The following is a 15,469-nucleotide window of genomic DNA, read 5'->3' as shown; positions in this document are numbered from 1 at the left end:
TGGGTCAGGCTACAAGTGGCTCCTACTGGTGGTTCAAGTTGTGGCTTCTCTGGTTGCCAAATGAAGCAATCTAAGCCAAACAGGACTCTGCTTGACTTCAACTGTCCCTTCCTGTCAATGCTGGGGATGCTCCCTGCATCCTGTAGCTGTTCTGTGCCCCAAACCACTCCCTGTCCCCATGCAAGCAGGTGTTACCATCCTGCCCATGGCTGTGTGGGCCTGGTGATGAGCCCTCCATCTTCTCTTCTTCCTCCTCCACCTACCTAGGCCTAAGTCTCCTTCGCTGCAGCTCCTACTCCCAATCCAACTCCCGCTCCTCCCAGCACTTCTTGGCTTGTCTTTCTTTCTAGATCCAGCAGTGGCAGTTCCATGGGACACAGGAGGGAAGGAAGGAGGTATCAGCACAGACAGCAATGAGTGACCACCTGGAAAAGGTCCCCACTAACCCACCAGCTGCCTCACCTCACCCCCAGCACAAGGACATGTGAAGTTCATGTGCATGCCTGTCCACCAGTGCCCACCAACCATACACGCATCCACTAGCCACATATGCTGCCACACACAGGCTCACAGCCCATGAAAAGGTGCCTGCAAACTTCGAATCATGGAAAATGAGGGTTGGAAGGGACCTCAGGAGGCCACGTAGTCCAGCCCCCTGCTTAAAGCAGGACCATTCCCAACTAGATCATCCTAGCCAAAGTTTTGTCCCCCCGGGTCATAAAAACCTCCAAGGATGGAGATTTCACAACCTTTTTGGGTAACCTGTTCCATTTCTGTACTACCCTCCTAATGAGAAAGTTTCTTTTAATATCTAACCTAAACTTCTCTTGCTGCAGCTTGAGACCATTGCTCCTTGTTCTGCCACCACTGAGAACAGCCCAGCTCCAGTCTAGCACATGCCAAAGCGATCCCCCAGGAAGGTGCAAGCCTGTAAACAATTTCCACGTGCTAGCAGAGACATGCATGTGCACACACCGGCCCTTCTCCAGTGTACATGGGCATGCAGAAACTTGCCTGGGCACACTCTCACGTGGACACAGACTGACAGAGTGTGTGCTCACAACAGTGGTTATATGTTAGCACCCTTGTCCAGTAGCCCCATGTGCCACTTGTCAACAGGCTACAGATGCATCCACTCCCCAAGAGGGCAGGGCAGTTTGCTGCTCTGGTGTTTTGGGTCCTGTGCCTTGTAGTTGTTTGTGAGGGTTTGAAATAGGGATCTGGGGGGTTCTTTGGGTAATGCCTACAGGGGCTGGACTTGATGAGCCAGGACGCCCCTCCCAGTCCTGTGTTCTAAGATCTGACTTAGGGCTGCTCTTTTCTATTAAAATATTGGCAACCATTAAAACCAAAAGGATTTAAAGAGTACACATGGAATAATTAAAAAAAAAAAAACATCTGTGGGGAAACACCCTGGTGAGTCAGTGTCTTTCAAACTGATTGTTACACTGTGCATTCAAGCTAACAAAACAGCTCGAGTCTGACCTCAGTTCTTCCTGCGGAAGAGTTAAACAACAAGACATCTGATCTCCAAGGCTGAATGATAACAGAAGGGCAGTATTGTCTGGGCAGGAGTAAGGAGATGCTTGTTTCTGGATCAAACATTTCTCATTCTCAAATTCAAATGAAATAAAATTTGAATTCAAAGCTCAAGTGCTTTGAGCAGGGGGTTGGACTCCTGAGGTCCCTTCCAACCTTCATTTTCTATGATTCTATGAAAGGTTTCGACCTACTCGCTGGTTCCTTGCATTCGTGGCCTATGTCGACTAGTGTTTTCTCAGAAAAGAGGACTTCAGACTCGGACAGTTTGTGAATCGAAAGCGCTACTTTATTACAGCTCATGAAATGTACAAATTAAAATAAAAGAACTGTTGTGCCCACCCCAAACATGTGGAGCCCACCTCAAGGTGCTGGATTTAAAGGGGTGGGAGGGGACAATATCACAGCCTTCTGCTTCTCAAGGGTCCTGTCACCTTGCAGAGTAGCAGCCTAGGGAAGTTAAGAGGAAAGGCAATTGGAGAGAGAAAATGCACACCCACGCACACGCTCAAATCCAGTAAGAAAAGCCAATAGCCCATCCCCAGGTAATCCGAGTCCGTTTTCACTGGAAATGGATCACACCACAGTTCTGGCAACAGAACACCGTAGCTCTATCACAGGCCCAAGCAGGGTTGTGTCTTTGAACTCAGTTAAGGCTTCTTATCCCTTTGGGGGGGATCCTGCTGTGAGCAGGCTGTGTGTGTGTGTGACAGGCAGGGTCTCTGTCCTTGGGCAGGATGTAGGGATGGATGGTGATGGGTGAGCCAGGCTTCTCTTCTGATCCTACACTTGTCCTAGAGCCTGGAGGTAACAGAGTCTGGTATCTCTCTTCTAAAAATTTGGGGATCCTTCCTTCCCTCCCCTATTCTTTATGTATAGTCAGTTAAGCAGCAGAGGAATCTATAGTCCACCTTCAGGCAGAAGATAGGCCACGGAGGCACCTTAGAGACTAACTTGTGCAGATAGGTATAATGTTTTGTAGGCAACAGCCTATTTGTCAGATGCAACGAATGCTTCCACCCCCAGGATCTCCTCTCACACATGCAGGGAGTTAAGAGTTCCCATCCCCTAAGTGCAAATTTGTCCATATCCCAAAATCGCTTCAATCTTATGTTTGGCAGTCTCCCATGCTACTGAAGGGATAGAGGTCTTAATTTCTTTCCCCTCCCACCCTGTTTAAGCATTTTCCTCCATGACTGGACTGTGTCAGTGCCAGAAAAAGTCCTGGAGTCTCCTCTGAAATGTCTCCCTTACTTAGTGACTCTAATAATAACTTGCTGAATGGTGTCACTGGAGTTAATGGTGAACAGTGAAAATGTGATGCTGGGGGAAAGGGAGATTGATGGGGAAGGGCATCCGCATGACAGCAGCTTGGGAGCGGTGGAGGTGATAGAACAGGACACTACAAACACCAGACCAGGGAGAACAGCATGGTTGATACCAGGAGCAAGGGGCTGACGGGGAAAGATATCAATCTGACACCAGGGTAGCAGTATACATGTGACACCTCTGACAGCTGATGAGGAAGGAGGCATTCCGGATGTGCAATGCTCAGACACTGGTGCTGGCATCAGTTGCCTTCTCTCAGCCAATGCCCAGGAGGAAGCAGCAATTGTTCCCTTCCTTCCTCTCCGCTCATCCCCGCCATGGGCTTCCCCAAGCCCTGTCCTCCCCTTGACCCCCCATCTGCTGGTTCCAGGGGGAACCCCGGTTTCTTCCCTTCTGCTCCACACCACACGGATGCTCCCCCACCCTCCCCACACATCTGATTCTCACCCCCAGGGGCTCTCTCATCCACCCCCTTCCCAGCTCCCTTCTGCATGACAGGTGGGGCTCCCTGGAGCAACCAAGCTGCTTGAGTAGCAGGAGCAGGACTGGGGATGGGGATGGCAAGATTGGCGCTGGCCCCTGTGGCTAGATGACTTCCCAGGCAGGCTGATGGGAGCAACGGGTCCTGCCACCTGTCCTCTCCCTGGAGAGCAGCTGGACTGGCCAGGCTCAAGGTCAGGGACTGTCAATGCTGTTAGACCTCAGCACACAGCTCTGGGTAGGAGTAGGGGGCAGATTAAGAGGTTGGGGGTGGTTGGGACCAGGCCTCCTGGGGCAGTGCAGAGGCCCAGGCCGAGCTGCCCTCTCCCAGCCGCCATGGGGTAGGCGGCACATCTGGTGGGGGGAAAGCCTTCATGCCCCAGCCCCGGAGCCCACCACTGGTGTGGGGGATAGGTCTGGCATAGGGCATGGTGTCCTCTGGCCAGCCCGGGGGCTGGCTGTTCCGCCTCTCCCCGTCTCCCCCCCACCAGGTGGGCAGGAGGGACAGGGAGGACTCTGTGGCAGGGGCCGGGCCCTGCGGGGACTTGGCAGAGTCCAAGGGAGCAGGACCTTTCCCCAACTCGGTCCCTCCTGCTCCTTTCAGTGGCCGGTCGGCGGCAGCAGTGTGGGCACGCTGGTGGCGGTTGCGGTGGGAGCTGCGGCTGAAGGCCTTGCCACAGTCGGGGCACTTGTAGGGCTTCTCCCCAGTGTGTACGCGCCGGTGCCGTTCCAGGTGGGATACGAAGCCAAAGCTCTTGCCACACACAGCACAGGGGTAGGGCTTCTCGCCCCGGTGCGCCCGCTGGTGGGCCACGAGCTGGGCCAGGGCGCTGAAGCGCTTGCCACAGTCCTGGCAGCGGTGGGGGCGGCCACTGGCATGGGTGCGGCGATGCTGGGCCAGCGTTGAGCTGACGGCGAAGGCCCTGCCACACTCCTCACACTTGTAGGGCTTCTCCCCAGTGTGTACACGCCGGTGCCGCTCCAGGTGGGAGCTGACGCTGAAGCCCTTGCCACAGTCTGTGCAGGTGTAGGGCTTCTCACCTGTATGCACACGCCGGTGCCGCTCCAGATGTGAGCTCCAGGCAAAGCCTTTGCCACAGTCCCCACACTGGAAGGGCTTCCCAGCTGCGTGTGCCTTCTGGTGCTTGGCCAGGCCAGCGGGGTCACTGAACCCCTTGCCACACTGGGGGCAGCGGTGGGGGCGGTCACCAGCATGCGTGCGCTGGTGCCGGTCCAAGTGGGAGCTGACACTGAAAGCCCGGCCGCAGTCAGCGCAGGCATAGGGGCGCTCACCCGTGTGGATGCGCCGGTGCTTGATGAGTGCCGAACACCAGCCAAAGCGTTTGCCACACTGCCCACATTGGAAGGGGCGCTCCCCCGTGTGCGTGCGCTGGTGCTTCACCAATGATGCACTCTGCCCAAAGCCCTTCCCACACTCTGCACACTTGTGCGGCTTGTCCACACAGCCTGGAACCAGCGCAGGCGGCGGCAGTGGGTCGTGCTCAGCTGGCGGTGGCAGGGGTGGGGGAGGTGGCGGGGGACGGCGGCGCCCACACTCAGCACACTTGTTGGGATCCCGGCCAGCCCGGAGCTGCCCTGTAGCGCTGAGGTGGAAGCTCTTGCCACAGTCGAGGCACTGTCGGGGCTTCTCGCCCGTGTGCACGCGCCGGTGCCGGTAGAGGTGGGAACTGCGGCTGAAGGCCTTGCCGCAGTCGGCACACTGGAACGGGCGCTCCCCAGTGTGCACGCGCCGGTGCCGCTCCAGGTGGGAGACAAAGCCGAAGCTCTTCCCGCAGTCAGGGCAGGGGAAGGGCTTCTCGCCCCGGTGCTTGCGCTGGTGGGCAAGAAGGGTGGCGCCCAGGCTGAAGGCCTTGCCACAGTCCTGGCAGCGGTGGGGCCGGTCGCTGGCATGTGTGCGGCGGTGCTGGGCCAGTGTGGAGCTGACTGTGAAGCGCTTGCCGCACTCCTCACACTTGTAGGGGCGCTCACCCGTGTGCACGCGCCGGTGCCGCTCCAGGTGGGAGCTGACGCTGAAGCCCTTGCCACAGTCTGCGCAAGTGTAGGGGCGCTCCCCAGTGTGGATGCGCCGGTGCCGCTCTAGGTGCGAGCTCCAGTTGAAGCCCTTGCCACAGTCTCCGCACTGGAAGGGCTTCCCAGCTGCGTGCGCCTTCTGGTGCTTGGCCAGGCCAGCCGGGTCACTGAAGCTTTTGTCACAGTCAGGGCAACGGTGGGGGCGGTCGCTGGCATGCAGGCGCTGGTGCCGGATCAGGTTTGAGCGCTGGCTGAAGCTCTTCCCGCACTCTGCACAGCGGAAGGGCTTCTCAGACCCCAGTGGCCTGGGATCCCCGGGCTGGGGAGGGGATGCGGCCAGAGTCTCCCCCACAGGGCTCTGTGCCTTCCCCTCCGGCTCAAGGCTGGGGGTGTCTTCCCCTTCGTCCTCTGCGGATGTCTCGCTGGGTTCTGCTTTCCCAGAGGCTCCCTGTAGTGTTTCCCCCGCTTCCTCCTCCTCCTCGTTCTCACTTGCTGACCCATCGCCTGCTGGGGGAAAGAAGGCAGGCGACAGTCATGAGACAGGGGCCTGACAGACGCCGAACCCAATGGGGTAGAAGAGATCACGCTCGTTCTCTGTACTGGGGGTGCCGCTCAGTGGAACCTACAGGGACAAGTGAGATCAGGGCCCTGTTGTGTCAGGTGCTGCACGGACACATGGTGAGAGACATTCCCTGCCCCAAACAGTTTACTGCCTAATATTCCAATCCCAAATCATTTTGTAATTGGCTTTATTGCTCAGTTACCTGGGCTGGCATCTCTTGGGATCTCTGTGCCCTCAGAGGCCTGGAGGTCTGGGACCCACGGCTCATCCCCCCGGTCCATCCAGGAGAGCAGGTCAGGCTTAGAAATTGGAAATCCTGCTGATGGAACAAAAAAAAGAGGAGGGTCAGGGAGCAATGGGCTTTTCATTGGGCTGAAATTATTATTATCTCTATTAAAGTAATATCTGACTGAGATCTGGGCCTTCCTGAGCCAGACGCTACGTGGACCCACAGCGAGAGATATGGACTCACTCAGCACATGGTCTATGATTCCCAACTCTACCATGTTCATTGGACAACCCAGCTTACACCCTGCTCATAGACACACAAATGCATCAGGGCACCCCTCTAGGCCCCTTTATGAGGAAGAAGGGGAAGCACCCTTTAAGAGGAAGGTGAACAGGCTGAGGCCATGCTCCTTAGAGGGATATAAAGGCAAGGCCTCAGAAGTCAGGGACAGAAGGGTTTCAGCAATGGAGGCTAGTGGAGTGCTGATCAAATAAGGCTAGGCTAGAGGAGTAGGCTATAAGTAGGTGTGAAGAAGCCTGGTTAAAGCCCAAGAAGGTCAGAAAGACAGCTGAGATTAGCTGGGGCTTATCCAAGTGATTTTGTAGAAGGTGGAGGACCATCCACAGGAGATGCATCAGGAAACTCTCAGGTGTCCCATCTGTGAAAGACATCACACCTGACCTGCAAGGCCTCTCACCCCAGGGATCTCCCCACCAATGAAGTGTGGCAGATGAGTGAAAAGGGGAATTGTTAGTGAAAGGAGGACCTGCTTGGGATGGGAACCATGAGGTTTGCCCTGCAGCTGCAGTAAAGGGGCCGCAGTCGTGGCAACAGCATGGCCGAAAGAGCATGAGCTCAATTCCCTTTCCTTAACTCACTTTTGGGATTGTCATCTGTCATCCCCTGCAGATGCTCCTATTCCACACTCAAGTGTTTTTGCGTGGTGTAGCTTAGTGCAGGACATGCTGGAGTGTTTGGAAATCTCAGCCTCAGACCTTCCTTGTGCTTAACTGGATTTTTTTATTTTTTATTTTTTTTTGCAGAATAGTGCCCATGCTAGGCTTGCAGGAAGCTAAATCTAGAGCATGTTCTTGGGCATTCCAGAGGGCTTCAAAAGCAGCCCTGAAATCAATTGTGGCTAGTCAGAGTCGAGCCATGGTGTTTGTGAATAGGTCCTGATCAGAGATGTCACCTGGATAAAAGTCCCATTTCATGGAGTCCTCAGGGATGCCAAGACAAAGCTCTGAAATTTAAGGCTACCTTGGAAAATGCCAGGAAGTTGGTATAAATGGAACCAGTTCCCTAAGTGGAATGTCATACAGCAGCCCCGGCTGTATCTGCTTTTGCTGGCCCAGCTCTATCCCTCTGGGGCCAGGTAAGGGGAGCTGGGGCAGAGCCATGGGGGTGCAGCAGGCAAGGGGGTGGGGGTACGAGCAGCAGCATTCACCCCAGAGTCCCAGACCTGCGCCAAAGCAGCAGCTGCAGCAACAGCTGTGCTGATACAGCAGAGGGAGCACAGCGCAGCTGAAGGTGGATATGACTGCACAGCCCCTGTTCCCTCTCCCAGAACTGCTCATGATCTGATCAACAGAGCAGTGCTAGCTGAAACGTAGCCCAGGCCCCCGTTACTCACCCGGGAAGCCACTCAAGAAACAAGACTAAGTACAAACTCACACTGACTTACAACTGCCCGAGCCACTGAGCGCCTCTGATCTGGAGCTGTGTCTCCGACCTTGCCTGGCAGCTGACTACAAGAGGTGTCTTCAATTGGCAAGGTGCCTTCCCAAATTAGAGCCCCAACCCCGACTCATGGGCAGCCTGTTGGAAAACCTCCTAACATCTCTGATTTCCAAGGACTTACCTGAAACCAGCCCCCTGCGGTGGGACTCAGCCAGCGCTGTGATCCGTGGCAGGCTGATGGCCATCTCTTCTGCTAACAAGAAATGGATGAATCAGCAATTAGATGCACCCTGGGCTGGGATTTTCTTCTCTCTGGGGCAACCACCCGCCCAGCTGTGCCTCCCTTTGGGAAGGCAGCGCGGGGCAGAAGAAGGAGGCTCAGTAAGGCCGAGCGAGTTCCAAGCCCCACACGACCCCCGGGAACTTTTCCTATTATCTTCAGATTTGCTTATGGTAAATTCCCTGAGCACCTCACCATCTTGAATGTGTCTAAATAGTGTTGTGTTTAATCCATACTGAGCTGCCATCATCCTGATAGGGAAACTAAGCTCTGTAAAGATGAAGGGTCTTGCCCAAGCTGCCCGAGAGAGTCTGCTGAAGAGGTCACCCACATCCCAGGCTAGCACCCAAATCTCTTGAGCTGCCCTTGCTCCAAAAGCACATGCCAAAATGGTTTGATGAGAAAACCACCAACAATAGGAAGAGTTTTGATTTGGATAGCTCCTAGGCAGAGGTAAGGACCTGCTAGACATGGCCCGCAGGAAGCATAGTGCAGACAACCATTCCACTCCATGATGGGTCTATAGACCTCACTCAGGGATAGCCGAGTTAACTAGATAACCAGCTGCCAACAAATCAAGGCACCAGCTTTGTTAGGGCTACAGGTGAAAAGAGTTTGTGAAGGAAGATGGAGTCATTTGGTTGGAAACCAGTGAGATGGAGGTTGGCCACCTTAAGACCTAGGTAAGGCAGTGAGGAGCATGGTAAGGAAAAGGTGCTGAAGACACAGGGTGGACTTGAGTCTGGAGGACCATCTGGGGTGAGGTCTTTAGGAGCTGAGCATCAGAGGGGCATGTGAAGTCAGACCCTCTCCCCCGGGAGGGAAACAGGATATGATCTGCCCCAACAGGCCCTTGCAGGACTCTTTGGAGAGGTCAGCACTTTGGCTGTGTCTCTCTCCTTCAGAGTGGGGGTGTGTGTGAGGTGTGCAATAGTGTGTGCGTGTGTGTGTGTGTTTCTGTCTCCTCCCCAGGATGCTAGAGGATGGTTTTCTGTGCTGTCCTGCACCTCCCACCAAAATCTCAGCAGCTCACCATCCAATCCAGCCTCTCCAGACCCCCCACTCCCAAATGGCAGGACAGTGAATCCTTACCCAGAGAGATCAGTGTCTCATAGTTCTCCTGCATGGCGTCCCTGGGAAGGGCTTGCTGGATCCCTACTGCTCCCGAGTGACAGGCGCAAACAATTCATGGAAAGCCATCAGCACCTGCCACCACACCTGCCTCTGATTCAGTCCCAGGAGCTCCCAGGACGAGGCCCCTGACTGTGCAGGAACCAGAAGCCCTGTTTCATGGGAGAGCCTGTGATGTCTGAACTTCTTCACCTTCTGCCTGGCAATGGCTTCAACCCTTCCTGCAGAACAACATGTTTGGAATGAAAAATTACTTGGATTTGAATCACCTGAAAACAATTTCATTTTAATGTCTTGTTTTTTAATGTCACATGAAGCTTCTGCAATATAAGCCAGGCTCCATTCCAAACTCAAGTCCTTTCAAAGTGAGAAAAGCAGAGGGCCCAACTGGATTGATTTCCCCCAATGCGAACATTTGTTGGATCGGATGCATCCCTGTATAAAGCTTTTTCCACTGGGGTAAAACCTGTTCTGTTGGGGGGAAATGTTCAATCAGCTGCAGCTCCACTCAGGAGATGTCCAACCTATGCCAATACCAGGTGGGGCTTTGCCTTCTCCCCCTCCCCTACAGCAGCTACAAGGTGCTTTGAACTTTGCTAGCACCAGGCAGATTGCTGTTGCCCCACGGTGGTTGTACCATGGATAGGAGTTTTTTTGCATCCTTGGAGCACTAAAAGCTGGGTCTGTCAGCTTACCTAGCGCAGGTGTGGGCCTCATTACAGCATTGTGTGGCTTCAATCTACTCTAAGCAGAAGGGTTAAGGAAATCAGGGAGTCTTTGGGAAGGGGCTGAAACTTTTTGCTGCCTGGTGACTGGATCGAGGAGAGACCTGCCCTTAGATGGATGAGGCAGCTCCTCGTGGGCAATGGTGTGTAATCCCACTCCTGCCTCTGAAGTGTCTGGACCTGGTCCTGGGCAGGGGTGGAGCTGAGTGGACCCTGCCCTGAGCCTGCCTTGCAGGTCCCATGTCTGGCTCTTCCCCTGCCATGCAATTTAATAGCATAAAGTTAGGGACGCGGTCTAGCCAGCCCCAGGGCAAAACCCATTGCAACAATGTTAAATTCTCCAAGTTCCTGCATCTTTGAGGTAAATGCTAGAAAAGAGAAAATCCAAGGAGCCTTCCTGGAGGATCCCCATGACAGGTCTTACACAGGGACCACAGGGGCCAGGACTAGCTTCTCCTTACTCTGCCCTTCACCGTGTCTCCAGGACTCAGCCTGTTCCTCCAGGGGAGCTGCAGGGAACGGAGCTGGGGATCTCTCCCCACTGACTACCCCCTTTCGGCCTCTTTCTGCTTCCGTGTCCCCTTCCCCCTTCCCCACCCCTTACCCCTGTGGTCGCTGTCCAGGTCCTGGGCCATTCACCTCCCTGCAGTCAGCAGGCTCCGGCAATCCTGGGCTAAATCCTGTGCATGTCAATAAGGGCAGCGGCCCTGGGTCTCGCAGGCCCCTGCAGAGCAGCACTGGGTGCAGAGGGGCCCCGTGTGCAGACAGCCCCTGCCCTGCTGGTCCCCAGCGCTTTCTCTCTCCATCCCCTGGGGTGTCTGAGTCAGGAGCTGGCGCGGGCAGTGCTCAGCGTGCTGGATCCAGCCAGCAGAGAAAGCCCCCCTGGCTGGGCACTGAGGGGCTCGAATGAAGGTCTCCCTGGCACAAGTGGGGGAGCAGCTCAGGCTTCCGGAATTGCAGCTGCATCCGTCTCACCCAGGAAACTCAACCCCCGCGCAGGCCAAGCAGAGGAAATACAGAGCAAAAGGAAGAGCAACTTCTGTTCTTTGAGCAAGACCCAGAGCCCTCTAGTGGCAACAGCTGATGAAGCCCCCCCTCCCCAAATTAAACCAAGCTGTGATCCAGGAGGAGCTTGCCTAGAACCTTTCTCTGCCCCTGGCAGGGCCCGATTAATGCATAGGCGAACTAGGCACTTGTCTAGGGCCCTAAGTGAAGAAGGGACCCAGTTGTGCTTATTTTACATATTATAATTATTGGGTGGAGAAAAGTAATATAAATATACAGTATTAAGTAGGGACCCAAGAGTTTGTTTGCCTAGGGCCCACTAAAGGGTTCATCTTTCTGGCTCCTAGACTGCAGAAAGCTGCTGTGTGCATAACACAAGAGCCAGTGTCACTGGGAAATGCCCCTGAGAACTCTCTAAGTCCAGGAGCCCACCTCCATGTCCCCCTTTGAGTCTGAGAACAAGCATCTTGGCTGGATGCTGGGCTTTCTGCTTGTGTGTACTTTGTTTCCTGCTCTGTAGCTCCCTGTGCTCCCTGTTGCCCCCTAATCAGATCTCTCAGCAGGCTTAGAGTCAAAGGAAAAGCACCATCACTTATGGCAAACCTGGGAGAGAAGTCATCAGACCCAGCTTGGTGGTGTCCATTGGACTGGCCAGGACTGCAGCCCTCATGAAAGAGGCAACTTTCATGTCACACACTGGGCACGTCTACATGTTCATAAATGCACCATAGTTACTGTGCATTAAGGTTAGTACTTGGGTGGTTATTCAAGTAGTAAACAATGCACAGTAACTATGGTGCATTAATACTAAATCAGTACTCAGGACTAAATACTAAATTAGTACTAAATCACTGCCCAGTAACTTGCTCTACTGCACTGTAGCACTAGCCCATGGGGTTTAAGTGACATTTACTGCACAGTAGCCTAATAACACTGCACAGTAGTGTATTAGCACTAGTTTTGCCTAGCATGCTAGTGCACAGCATTATTAGGCTACTGCTCAGTAAACATCTCATGCAGATGTGCCCACTGTTGGAGATTGGTATCAATTTATGAAGGGGTTCCTCCTAGAAAAACCAAAGCCCCCCCGGCTCAAGCCTCTATCCACAATACTAAATTGGCATCGTGTGGGTGTTCCTGAACCACAGTATCTCTCCACTTGTGAAAAATGGTTGAAAGGACTTAAAACCAACAGAGCTTTGGAGAGGGAGAGGGAGGGAATGAGGAGCTTTGGGTAAACTTGGGAAAGCTAGATGGAGATGCTTGCTCCTTAGGGTGTCTTGGCAATAACCTGCACCCTAGTCCTCCTCTCCTGGCTGTAAGCTATTAATGAGACCATTAACCAAAACCATTCTCCTTTCTGTCATTCCCTGCTTACAGTTTTACCCAAGGTCTGAGGAGTTCAAGTTTCAGGCAGGCCCATCTCTGCCACCAATGCCAGCTGGAGTCATCACTGTTCTCGGGCTGGGAAGAAAGACCCCTGTTAAGGCAATACCTTCTGCCTTGATCTTGTATCTATGCTGACTCTGCTTTACATGTTGTCTCGGTGCTACTTGCAGTGGCTTCACTCTTTTAGGAAAATAAATGCCATCTCCAATGACATCTCCACAGAACAACCACTCCCAGCAAGAAACAGATGAATTCCTACTTTCCCCAGGGTGCCTATCCTTCACTTCTTCCTGGCATGATGATCCCTCATCCCTGGCCTATTTGAAGCATATACCCACTCAGCTTGTCTTCTAACTTTGTCTCCCACGCTCACCAAGGAAGACCCCGGAAGCAGCAAATGCAGCCAGCTTGGCAGTCATTTTCATTCCCCCCCCCGAAAAAAACCTTGAATGAAGCATTTTATAGTTATAAAAAACCAGTAGTGCAACTAGGGAAGGGTAACCAGGGCAGCTGCCCCAGTTGTTAGCTTAGGAGCCAGGGTGGACAAAACCCACAGCTGGCAAAATTGCACTAGGGGCACATTGGCAGCTGGAAGTTACCGCTGTCCCATGTGTCACAGCTGCCCCAGGCACTCGGCTGTTTTTGAGCCTTTGTAAAAAAAACCCAAACATTTTCATTCATGAAAAGAGAAGGGCAGGGAGAAGGCATTTCCACTCTTGCAGAACAAGCTATTATGAGACGCGGGCCCCCATCTGTACTCCATGTCTCCAGTCATTCCTAGGGCAGATGCCAGCCCTGTCCTGACAATGAAGGGAGAAAAGGGGCATCAGAGCTGGGGAAAGGAGCATGCTGGGATCTGTAGTTTTTGAACAGCAGGTAGGAAGGCCAGAATGGAGCATTGCATGCTGGGGGCTGTAGTTGCTAAGGGTTTGGGTTTCAATAAAGTGAATCCAGCTTCCCACTCAGCTTGTACCAGGCCGTTGTTCACTGGTTTGTTATCCCAGAAGGAATAAAAATCTTTTCCTGAGGTTGTCACAGCTACAGGACACAGCTGAAATATTCTGGCCATTCTGCAATGATGCTCAGGGGCCCCAGGGACTCATTCAGAAGCTTGTGGCTTGTGCACATGTGACTGCGGCTGCCCTCTGCTGCATCATTTCAGAACCACAACCTGTGTGTCATATACCCCGTACTACGTCCAGGTAAGAGAGGGTGCTCCTTGTCTTGCCTCTGCAGAGAAAGATGAGTTGTGTCTTCTTCCCATTGCCATGGTGACAGCTGTGAATTCCCCAACTATCTTACACGATCAGTTGTGGGTTGGCACATGAAAAACCTGGTGGCACCAGAGATGGAGCCTGGCATGCCCTTGCCTGTTCTGTGCTGGGGTGATGTGAGATTCGGCACTGTTCACAAGAGATACCACGGTGATGTGGGAGCCGATCTGGTTTTGTTCCCCATTAAAAGGATGGCAGGTCATGCTGGGAACAGAGGGGATGTTGTATTTGGTGCAGTGACCTTGCCTGATATTTCAGATGCTACACATACTGCACCAGTTGATGATTAACCCAGACCCTGAGCCCTGTTTCACCAGTGATCAGGGTCGTTACAGAGCCAAGGGAAAGGGGAACTTGGGGTGGTAACGTATATCCACAAATGTATTTCATAGCTCTGCCCCTTGATGACTGAGACTCAAGAGATGCAGGAGCAGCTCACAGCTCTGTCAGTGACTCTCCAGGTGAGCAACTCATTGCTCTGCCATTTAAAACAGGGGCTAATAAAACCATCTTTTAAAGTTGTACGCTTTTGTGTGTGTATGTAGTGCCTGGCCCAACAGGCCCTGATCCCAGCTGGTGCATTTCTGAACTGCCACCATAACAATATAAATGTTAACGATAAAGTGTTCCAGGATAACAGGGTGGATAAAAATTCATGATTTTTTTAAAATTAAAAAAACAGATTTATTTAAATCAGATTTTTTTGATTGAATCGTATTTTTGATTCTTTTGTTAAGATGTTTTTTTAAAAAAAAAAATCTATATAAAGACCATTTTCATTCAAGGTATGTTAAAGCTCAACAATATCATCATGGAATAGGGATTACAACTTCTAATTATATACAATTTGAGACAATATATTCATGTAACCTTTTTAGAAATGTTTTATAAATAGGTCACAACAGGCCATGGACTGTATTAAGATTATAGATTAGTAAAGATAAAAGAAAACCACTCTACCCAATGGGACTCAGTCTAGAACAGTGGTTCCCAAACTCTGACAAATTGCACACCACCAGTTTAAAACAATACAACCTTAAGTATCACCAGCAAATTTTTGTCATATAAAGTAATTATAATAAATCTGTTAATGCGTACCACTGACAGGTTGTCTGTGTACCACTGGTGGTACGCGTAGCACAGATTGGGAACTGCTGGTCTAGAAGATCCCATTAAGCATCTCTGTGATGCTTAGTTTCAGTTCGCAAACTGTGGGTTTATGTCTCCAGACAGAACATCTTTGTTATTAGCAGTATATGGAGATTGAGAGATAACAGACCTGATTAGCCCTCTTAAATGTCTCTCTACACGCTTGTAAACACAGTCAAGTCGTCACCTCTCTCTAAAAGTGCAAAGTTTCAAGAAGTTAAATGAATAGAGGATATCAAACAACAAGAATGCACTTTTGGTAAAGAAACAATGATTAAATCAAGGCTTCCGGACCAGTGATTTAAATCACGATTTAAATTGATTTGATTTAAAACAGTTTAAATAACGATTTCATTTATTTGATTTAAATCAATTTAAATGATGAGTTAAATTGATTTGTTTTAAATCAACCCCATTCTTCAGGATAACATATGTCTTCAAGTGCTGTGCGGTGCTTGTGGAATCCACCGTCTCTGTTCTTAATATATTTTCCAGCCTCCCCAGAAGCCCTCTGTTGCTACTGACATTAACAATAAAGTCAAACCAGGAAATGTCGTAACCATTTCAGCAGCACCCAAAGGGTTGGGATCAGGGCCAGGGCCCCATCATGTCAAAAGCTGCACAGAGAGATGCAGCAAGCTTCCAACCTGAACAACCTAGGGAAAG

General features: G+C 52.0%; 1 protein-coding gene and 1 pseudogene across 17 annotated transcripts in view; one reads left to right on the top strand and one right to left on the bottom strand.

Annotated features, from left to right (window-relative positions):
* Nucleotides 1–1,812: 1,812 nt before the first annotated feature.
* Nucleotides 1,813–15,469, bottom strand: part of LOC102372678 (zinc finger protein 345-like) — a 24,772-nt gene continuing 11,115 nt past the window's right edge. For 5 of the 17 annotated variants that reach the window (XM_025217038.1, XM_025217041.1, XM_025217040.1 and 2 more), the window contains 4 exons: nucleotides 9,223–9,482; nucleotides 8,032–8,103; nucleotides 6,144–6,260; nucleotides 1,813–5,886 (listed from right to left, as the gene is read on the bottom strand). In XM_025217038.1, coding sequence (XP_025072823.1) covers nucleotides 3,605–5,886; nucleotides 6,144–6,260; nucleotides 8,032–8,103; nucleotides 9,223–9,256 — 2,505 coding nt within the window. In that variant the 5' untranslated portion in view covers nucleotides 9,257–9,482 and the 3' untranslated portion in view covers nucleotides 1,813–3,604. Of the gene's footprint in view, nucleotides 5,887–6,143; nucleotides 6,261–8,031; nucleotides 8,104–9,222; nucleotides 9,483–10,590; nucleotides 12,342–12,369; nucleotides 12,456–14,933; nucleotides 14,997–15,469 lie in introns of those variants that run through there. The other 12 variants (XM_025217043.1, XM_025217044.1, XM_025217046.1 and 9 more) reach the window with 12 other exon arrangements.
* The window catches only part of LOC102377926, a 9,877-nt pseudogene continuing 8,466 nt past the window's right edge, over nucleotides 14,059–15,469 (top strand).

The sequence above is a fragment of the Alligator sinensis genome, unplaced genomic scaffold (assembly GCF_000455745.1).
Source record: "Alligator sinensis unplaced genomic scaffold, ASM45574v1 scaffold1208_1, whole genome shotgun sequence".
Taxonomy (NCBI): Eukaryota; Metazoa; Chordata; order Crocodylia; family Alligatoridae; genus Alligator; species Alligator sinensis.
Note: the sequence above shows the minus strand (reverse complement) of the source record. Positions and strands in the feature narration are given on the sequence as shown.